This window comes from Falco cherrug, chromosome 3 (genome assembly GCF_023634085.1).
Source record: "Falco cherrug isolate bFalChe1 chromosome 3, bFalChe1.pri, whole genome shotgun sequence".
NCBI lineage: Eukaryota > Metazoa > Chordata > Aves > Falconiformes > Falconidae > Falco > Falco cherrug.
The window spans coordinates 13303110-13312719 of NC_073699.1; the positions used below are offsets into that span (position 1 = coordinate 13303110).

Below are 9610 nucleotides of genomic sequence, written 5' to 3' on the forward strand. Positions count from 1 at the left end.
GTGGCTGTGCCAGAGCCTGGCTGACGTGGATCTGTGGAGCCAGCTGGAGTGTGAATGTGGGATGTGACCTGTGATCTCGATCTGTGCCATCACTGGCACCCATGCAAGCAATTTCGGGTCGGGCAGAGGATCTGGGGGCAGGCAGCTAATGCGTGCTGTGTCCTGCGGTGCTGACCCGTCGCTTGGCGGGGTGGCTGAGGACAGGCTGGGAGCCTTTCTGGGGAATGGCTGCTGAAAGCAGTGCTGTGCCACCGACAGTGATGGCTGCCAGACTGTCCCAGCATCCTCCCCCGACTCCGGAGCCTGCCCTAAATCTTGCTGCCAGGCTTGTGCTGTGTGGGCGTTGCAGAAGCAGGATTGAGCAAGGAGAGCTGCTGGGGCTGTGACAGGAGAGAGTAGGGTGTCATGGGGCTGGAGCAGCTTAAAGACAGAAAACAGCAGAGGATGGGGATGCAGCTGTGTTTGAATGCGGTTACAGGGGACAGGACAAACTTTTCCCCTAATGTTTTGAGGCTGTTTGTCCTGGTAACCTTAGGTGCTGAAGGAAACAAATCTTCAAGAGATGCCTGATTTAGGTGTTCAGGTATTTTTTTTTTTTTTCTCCGTCCAGAGCATGCTGTTGAGAACCCACATGCCTGCTCGCTGCCTCTCCCTGACCACCTTGTTCAGAATAACAAATCTTTTGCTCTTGTAACCAGCGGGCAATAAATTCCTTATGCTGCAGTTTAATCCCTTAGGGATGCTGGCACAGACAGGGCTGGCATGGGGAGAGCCAGCCCTGGAGCTGCCAGGTTCCCAGTCCACTGGATGCTGATGCCAGGGTGCTTACCAGGCTTTGGGATCTTCCATTTGGACCAGCAAGTCCACAGAGCTCCCTGGAACCCTCTGGGTTGCTTCTTACTGCACTCTGCACCCAGAGAAGGAGGCTACCAAGCAACCCTGAGCTCCCTGTGAGCGAAAGGGGATTAGGAACAACTTTGGCTGGAAATAAAGGTGTAAAAAGCACACGTACAGAGCCCAGCATGGTGCTTGGAGCACCTGTGCAAGCTGTATCCATCTTGGTTTCTCCGTTGAAGGACCCACTTGATTGTACTGCAAGCTCGCTGCCCATGCGGGGGTCCCAGGCACAGCAAGGAGGGCTCATCTCCCAAATTATGCTTTAGTCTGCTCTGCTCTTGTGCTTTAGTTGTCTGACTTGGCTCTGTGTCACTACCCTCCAGGTGGGGAAACCCCAGAGCTCTTTATTTCCAATGCTGCTTCCAGACCGGAGCAACAGAGGGAAGGAAGCAAGAACCAGATACCTCTGCTTGTGCACAGAACAAATCCTGCACTTAGTTTCAAAGCCTGGTGCAGCCTTGAATGTTGATCACTCATCCCTTTCCCCGTCAGTGAGGTCTTGGTTGTTGCAGGGTGTGGTTGGGTGAGAGGAAGCTGCTGCTAAAGTTACTGGGGCCATGGGAATGTGGATGTGGCTTCCTGGTCCCCTTGTCCCCACTGCCATGGGGGTCTGGGTGGCCAAGCAGCACCCTGATGTCTCTCAAAGCCCATCCCCACCCGTTTGTTTTACACAGTGGCATCTGATGCTGAACTGCCAGAGCAGGAGAAGGCTTTTATCCAGTTCCACGTCACCATGCCAGAGGGGCCATCACTCCGTGTCCTGCTGCAGGACCCCGAGGAGAGGAGGAAGCTGGGTAAGCACATCAGTGGGGGCAAAGCCCCCAGTTCTTGGAATGAAACCTCAATGTGCAGGCAGAGCGCCCCATTGTAACCCTAGCCTTGTAGGCATGGTCTCCATGAAGATGTACGATGAGCTGCTGGGGGAGGTTCTCCACCATGCAAAGACACCTTTTTGGGGGGCTTTCTTTGAAAAGAGCCTCTCTTAGGAAGGCAGGAAAACATCACAGTTCCCTATTAGTGTGTTGAGGACCAACTCACAGCTTGCACCAACCTGTCCAGCCAAGTTTGACAGTAAAACCTCAGGCGATGAGGCTTCCTGAGCCAGGTAGCATCACCCAATGCAGCATGGAGAAATCCGTAGGGACGCAGAGATCCTGAAAGCTCTTTGGCTTGGGCTTGTCCCTGACTTGGCTTGATAACAAGAAGACACAGCAGATGCCAGGGGGTGGCATTTTTAGCTGTATCAAAATGCTTGGGAAATGAGAACTTCCTCCCATGTGGATTTTCAGCTTCAGGGGAAAAACAAAGCGTTGCTTATTCAGCTGAAATCATGTTTTGGCAGCCTCTCCCCAAGTGAGAGCAGACTCAGCGCCCTGATTTTGGGGTGTTGTCTCCCATTTGCCTCCCCCACGAGCTGCCTCCTGGTGCTCTTTCCCCTCATTGCACACATGTGAAAGGAGACAGGTCCCACCAGGAATGAGTTTGTAGTATCACTGGCCCCAGCAAAGTCCTGGCTGCTCGGTCAGGTTTCACTGCTGGTGACAGGAGGTGGAGGATGTGCATGAGGAGACTCCTTAAATAAGCCCCGGAACCAGTAACACCACCCTGACACACTCAGCTGCAGTCATCTGGTTTCACAATTTGCATCAGCCCAGAGCTCTGCCTGCTCTTCTCGGGGAGTGGGATCCATTCAGCGTCTGCTGGTGATAAATGAACATGCAAATGCCAGCTGAAGCTGTGGTTTTGGCTTACAGGAAGGGAAGAAGCTTGCAGCAATAAAATTATCCCCCTGGAAGGGTGTTTTTTCCCCCTTCCCTTGTCTCCTTATTTGTCTTACAACATCTTTTTATCAGACATAATATATTCCACCACCTTCAACAGAGGAGACATAAGCTTGCACAATTTCCATGCCCAATCTGTGTTCCCCGTAATCTCTTGGAAATAGCAGGAGTCGTTGACAGTTGTTAAAATCTAGTTGTTTTTTTTTTTTTCCTGCTGACAGTGGGTGCTTTGATAAAATATAGTTGATGCATTTGATACGGTTTTTGTGGAGGAGTCTCTTCCTCTCTGTTTTCCATCCAGCCTCAAAATCTTTCCTGGATTGCAACTTCTCACAGGGGAAAGTGGAGGGCCTTCAGGCCGCTGGCTGTGGTCCTCCCAAGTCTGGAGCGAATCCCGATCATCTCCCTGGGTTAGGTTGCCACCGTGTGTCCTAAAATTGGAAATGCTACAGGCACACGTGTTTCTGAGACGTGTACATATATAGAGCGAGCTTTTTCGGTAGTTTAGCATTGGATACGGGTATCTTGGTTGCAGTCTCTCGCAAAGGAGATGTTCGCATTGATATCCGTGGGTCATCGTGATTTCGTCTCTTCTGGCCATTTTTCATCTGCTCCGTTTTCACGAGGGTGGAAACACGTTGAAGGCAAGTTGAGAGGAGCAAAGCAAGAAAGGATGCTGAAGATGGAAAGCAGGACCTGCGGGGCAAGGAGAAGGCTTTGCGTAGCCCAGAAAAGAGGGAGACGTGTTGCATCTTTCTGAAGCTAAAAGGCTGTCACTAGGAGGACAGGGCTCAATTGTCCTCTCTGTGCGTCCCCCCGGGGGGTGCAAAGCAATGGAGAGAAGTTAATTTGTGGAGGAGATTGAGGTTAAGCATTAGGAGGGACTTCGGGGGCAGCGCAACATGGTGGCAGCTCCCTCGCTGGCGCTTTTTGGGAACATCTGCCAGCTCTGCCACTGGCGCCGGGGGAGTGAAGTAGGTCACCCTTCAAGGTCCCTTCCCAGCCCTACTTCGAGGGCTCGAGCTGACAACTGGGACCTACTCCATTTAGCGAGTGTTGAACGCCTGGCAGGCTGCAAATGTGACTGGGCTGTCCCTGAGTCACATCGGGTGATACAGCCGCGGGGCTGCTGTCATCCGTGGGCAGCCGAGCGAGAGGAGAGGGAACGGCGGCAGGGCTGCTCCGCTCCACTTGGGCTGCGATCTTTCTGCTCCCTTGCAGGCAAGGCTCATCTGAAGAAAGCCATCATGAAGCACGAGGAAGCCATGAGGATTCACGGCTTGTGCAAGATCCTGCGGAAGATGGATATTCTCCAGGAGGTCCTCTCCTTTGCCCACAAACGCTCACTGAGCAAATACTCAGAAATTGACCACGAAGAGGACTTCTTTGAAACTGGAGATGCTCCGGACATTCACCGTAAGTGGTTTTTTGGGGGTGCAGCTGGGAAGGGGATTTGTGGCAGGTTGCATGGGGTAGGCAGACTCCACGGGGAGTTCATGGCATGTCGCTGTGGACCAGAGCTACCTGCACAGAGTGGTGGAGTGTCACAGGTGGGAGTAAGGGCTCTGGTTTGCATGTCTGGCAGCTACCTGAGCAGGTCCTGGCTCTTGTGGGTCATACCACCCCTCATCAGGGAGCACGATATAGATGCAGCAGCTGCTGCAACTACCTGACCCCTGTGCATGTGCTTTTGTCTCCCTACCACTAGCCAAAACGCACCAGAAACCAGAGATAAAATCCCCCAACTTCTCCCAGGTGAAGGTGACTGACATCTTCCACAGGCTGGTACGTACAGCTACGGGATGGAGGTTGCCCCAAGGGAGCAGACATCTCCTCCTCCCCTGCATGCTCTGCTTGCCTGATTTCCTTCCTCCCCACAGCCTCCTCTCCCTCTCCTGGTGCAGCCGCTGCACTTGCAGGCGGCTTTCCAAGGAGGATGAGTTGTCTCCTTGCAGGCAGGGACCTGTGCAGGAGGGGGGCTGGGAGGGTGCAGTTCTGTCAGTGCAAGACCTAAATGGGTTGCAAATCTCCTCCAGTGCATGAGGGAGTGGGCACAGGTGTTTTGGGTGGGCAAGGACCGAAGGGACCTTTTAGAGGAAGCTTTTTGGGGGCAGGGTGATGCCAGCTGGGAGGCACCAGGAAAATCCCAAAGAATCTTTATCCCTACCGTCTTTAGGCTGACAGGGTCCCAGGGAGAAGGGCTGAGCTTTGGGGCTGCTGTGAGACCTGGCTGTGCTGTCCCTGTCCCCCAGGCACCCCAAGGGCTGCATAGCACTCCAGGGAGAAATAGGGTATCTCTGCGGCAGCAGGGAAAAACCTGAACCCCCATCGCCCCTCCTTGGGTGATGGGGTTTTTCCCCCTGAAGTGGGGAATTAAGGAGCCAGCTCTTGCCCACCAGAGCTTTCTGTTTTGTTTGCTCCAGGATTATAGTGTCTAAACTGATGCCGGCTCACTGACTGTGCCGAGACCACCTCCTCCTGCATTATAGGAGTGGGGCAGTGCCGGCAGGATGTCCAGACCTAAGCTCTGGGCAGAGAGTTGGACCAGAGACCTCCCGAGGTCCTTCCCAACCTGCACAAGACTGCTGGTGCATCTCATAAAAGTCAACATCTGACATGGGCTTTTAAGTACTGCTAGCTTTATGGTGCATAAATTGCATTTTTGGGTGTGCAGGCAGGGTAAATCACAGAGCAGGCTCAAAATCACATCCCTAAGGAAATGCAAGACGGGCTTTCTTGCTGTGCCTCCTCCCTATCAGCAGGCGTTTTGCAAGGTTGCACATCCCCAGGGAGTTGTTCTTGCACAGAAAGGTGCTTTCTGTGTTTCTGCCTTACCCCAGGGGCCCCTTTCGGTCTTCTCGGCCAAAAACAAGTGGTACCCAGTGCGGCGAGTCCACCTGATGAGAGGAGAGAATGGTTTTGGGTTCACACTGCGAGGAGACTCCCCCGTCCTCATTGCTGGTGTCATCCCGGGGGGCTGCGCAGCCGTGAGTACCCCAGGCTCTTGCTGTCCCCATGGGGATGCTGGAAGTGAGGTGTCAGGGGTTGCCTTGAGAGGGGTACCCAGGTGGTTTTAGGTCTTAATGCTCAGTTGGTAATTGCATTGGTATCCTCAGGTGGAGACTTATCCCTGCCAGACCTCAGCCCAGGGCTTTGCAGATGGGTGTCACAAAAGAATTGAGGTGCTTTTTTTTTTGTTTGTTTGTTTTAGGAGATGGCTAAGAAAAAAAAAATGGAGGTTAACTTAGTTTTTAAACGCTAGCAGCCTCTTTTTGGCAAGCACCCAGCTCCCTTCTCCCCCATTTTTGGGGCGTGAGTGGATGGAACAAGATGGAAAGTCTGAAACACAAGTTATCTCAGTGAAAACTCACTGTGTGAGCTTTCTGATGTATCAGAGGCAACTCTTTTCCAGCAGAAGCTTGCTGGAGCATCCTGGTGGGATGCCTGCAAGCGATCCCTCTCCTTCAGCACTATTCAGCATCAACCCTACCATCCAGAGCCCAGCATCTCTGTAACAACATGCTCCTTAGCAGCAGAATCAAATCCCTTTTTGGGAGACTAAAATCTTCTCCAAGACTGTTTATGGTTCATATCTAGACCAGTTGTGTCCCCTGGGCTTCACTGCACTCAGCTGGGGTGGGATTGGACTCCAGACAGCCACAGAAATGCAGGTGTCCCTGTGTGGACAAGGTTTTAAACCTGCGTGTGCTGGCTGAGTTTCTCCTATCTCTGATGCTGTGCCCACAGCCCTGAGCTGGCACGTGCTTTCCTTTAAGCATGTCAAGAGTCTTGTTGATGCATCGATATGGGCGAAGGATATACAAAGAACCTTGCTGATCTTGCTCTGTTTTCTCTAGGATCAAGGCTAGCAGGCAATATTTTAATTTATTTTTTCTGGAGACCTGTAGCATTTAACCTTTATTAAAGAGTCAGAGCTAGATGCACTTCTTGCAAGGCTGCAACAAGTCATGGGGCTGGGATTTCATAACATGCTGGATGTCCAGCATGGCTATCTCCAGCAGCTGCAGAAGAGATGCTTAGTCTTTAAAGCATCCTACTTTTGTGTGCACACTGCAAAGCAGATGTAAAATCTTTAGGATGATGAAGGCATCAACTGTCTTGTGCTGTAGGTGGAGGGTGAACCCCACCCCTCCCTGTGGCCCATATCTCTGAAGGAATGGTACCTAAGGAGTGGGGGGGACACTGAGCAGACCCTGTGCAGTGGTATCCATGAGCTCACACATGTGCATCTTATCTCTTCCCCTGCAGGAAGCGGGGCTGAAGGAGGGAGACTACATCATCTTGGTGAATGGCAAGGACTGCAGGTGGTCCAAGCACGCTGAGGTGGTGCAGTTGCTGAAGAGCACCGGGGAGGAGGGAGTGGAGATTGGTGTGATAACCCTGCAGGGTTCGGAGGGATCAAAAGCCGTAAGTCACATCCCAAGCCTTAGGTGGGAAACTGCAGAAGAGGTTCCCAAGTGTCTTGCTCCCAGGCTGGAGGTGCAGGGCTGAAGCCGGGCATCACACTTGCAGCCCAGGTGCTGCCCTGGCTTCACACCCCTCTCCGCTCCCCTTCCCATACAGGCAGACAAGAAGGCAGCAGCAATGTCCTCGGGCAGCGGGATGTTGAAGAGCAACAAGGAGAACAGCCGAAAGAGCCTGATGAACAGCAAGAGTGCTAGCACACTGCTGGTCTGGAGCAAGAAGAGCAAGCGGAGCAAGAAGAGCACCTATGGTGTCCCCTTCACTGCAGTGGGAGACAATGAAGCCATGTACTGAATTGGCCTCTGGGCTAGGTTGTGTCCCGCGAGCTCTGGGGCTCGCTGCCCGTGAACCTTCACAAGCACCAGTGGCCTGTCCAGGCTGCACTGGTGTCAGTGCTGCAGGGACCCCCCTGCCCCGGGGACACGCCGCTGGTCGGATCCTCTCCGAAGAGGCAAGTGATGCACAGCACCGGACTCCTCCATCTCCCAGCTCCTGCGTTAAACGATCCTCAGCTAAACAATATGGGGAAACACTGATTTATTCTTAAGGGTTTGTTGTTTGTCTTTCTGCTCTTAAGGGGTTTGGAGGGAGCTGTGCTTCGATGTAAAGCAGGGACTGGTTTGTGTCTTCTGCTCAGGTCGAGGAGCAGCCAAACCAAACCCCAGCCATTAAAGCAAAAGCTGTAACCCTCTTTAGCATCTCCTAGGCTTTCTCTGCAAGGTAGAAGGCGGCACCACTGCTACTGCTCACCAAGAGCTGCTGGCAGAGCCAAATCATTCAGCAGCTCTACCTTCAATGCCCCTTTTTTTTGGGAGAGAGGATAGCATCGGCATCGACGACCTATGGTGATCCCATCATGGGGTCTAGCACAGCCCAGCCCAGACAGCACCGGGCTGTGCATCTCTGCCGTGGTACCAATTAGGGGTGTCCCAGTGAAAGGGGTTGAAGTTAGAATGGGTTTGACCATTTTTTAGTGCTTTTTCTTTTTTTTTAATGAACGCCCAGGTTGTCCCAGCAAATACAGCCCAGCTGCACAGCCTGCTTCTTTGGAAGAAAAGGGAAAGACTCTAATGTGCATTTGTTGTCTCGCTGTTTTTAATCAGTAGAGGTGGATTGCCCTAAATATGTGAGTAGATTAATAGCTAAGAGCCTTGTTTCTTTCTTGGTATGAGATTAAAATTCCAGGAAGATAGCTCCTCCAGATTATTAAACTACTAAATTTGTGCTAGTATTGGATCTTGCACACGTTGCTAATACCCTAACACTATGCTGTCAGCATTCATACCCGAGCTGGGCTGATGGATACATGCATCTTGGTAATTGTACTGGAAATGCTGGGAGACTCCAAATACACATTTAGATATATTGGCAAAATTTTCTCAATCCCATTTCTTCCTTGTGCATTATTTTTCTGAAGGCTAAAGAGCTGTCTGGTCTTCAGTGCTTGGATGATCTTGGTAGGTATAAAATACCCTTCAGAGATGCAATTGTATTTTTGTACTTTTTAAGTCGTGACAAATTTGTAGCAGTAGTTTAAAGAAGCAAACATGTACTGGCAGCGGGATATCATCACGAAAGCATCCCCCCAGGGTTGTACTGTGAGTACTTCTAGGTGGTTCAATGCCCACATGCCAAGCTTTTGGCCCTAGTTTTATTTAAGGAGAGCTAAAGGAGAGCTTCTAGCTCTGCAGTATTGACTGAGAGGCCTCTCCATAGACCGAGACATCACCAAACCGGATTACAGATCTGGCTGCCACCCCGAGGCCATCTGGTGCAGTCAGATTTTCTACGTAATCTTGCCAGCTGCTTGGCGCGGGAGTGCTAAGGAAAGGGGGTAGGTTCACAGAAAAGGCCACCTTGCCATTAAAGCATCCCAGCAGCATCTTCCCCCGGTCCTAAACGTGTTGCCAACATGGACGTCTCCGAGCTGGAGATGTATTTATTTAGAAGCCTGCACAAGCGGCGAGCCTGCGTGTCGCATTTCCACCCGCGTCACCCAACTCCTCTGTTGGCACTGGCGGAGGGAGGGGTTGTGTTCTGTGCGAGTTGGATAATTTCCCTAACACCGGTGGTTTGGTTTGTTGTTTTGTTGTTGTTTTTTTAATTTGTACATGGACTCACCTTTTATGGATTAAAAAGCACTGATGTGAAAACACTCTAGCGTAGCATCTCTGTTTCAGATTACAGATGGACTGGGTGCACCAGCTGTGGTGGGAAACAAGCCCTGGTTGAGCTCCAGAATGGGTCAGTTTTGGGTCATTTTTACATAAACCCGGAGCTGTTGAGGTTGGGGGAGATCATTTGGCTTTAGTTCGGCCTGACCCAAGGCAAACCAAGCTCCTAAGCATCCAGACTGAACCCTTGGTGAGCCATTGTCCCCATCTCCAGTGTGGTGTAACAGGAGTTGGTGGCTTTGTTGCAGGAGTTATTTCACGGAAGTAATGTGG

General features: G+C 51.7%; 1 protein-coding gene across 6 annotated transcripts in view; it reads left to right on the forward strand.

Annotated features, from left to right (window-relative positions):
- RHPN1 (rhophilin Rho GTPase binding protein 1) overlaps positions 1-9318 on the forward strand; it is a 31016-nt gene extending 21698 nt beyond the window's left edge. For 5 of the 6 annotated variants that reach the window (XM_055705789.1, XM_055705792.1, XM_055705791.1 and 2 more), the window contains 6 exons: positions 1572-1691; positions 3900-4094; positions 4387-4463; positions 5519-5665; positions 6948-7106; positions 7263-9318. In XM_055705789.1, coding sequence (XP_055561764.1) covers positions 1572-1691; positions 3900-4094; positions 4387-4463; positions 5519-5665; positions 6948-7106; positions 7263-7457 — 893 coding nt within the window. In that variant the 3' untranslated portion in view covers positions 7458-9318. The remainder of the gene's footprint in view (positions 1-1571; positions 1692-3899; positions 4095-4386; positions 4464-5518; positions 5666-6947; positions 7107-7262) is intronic. The other variant, XM_055705793.1, reaches the window with a different exon arrangement.
- Positions 9319-9610: the final 292 nt, after the last annotated feature.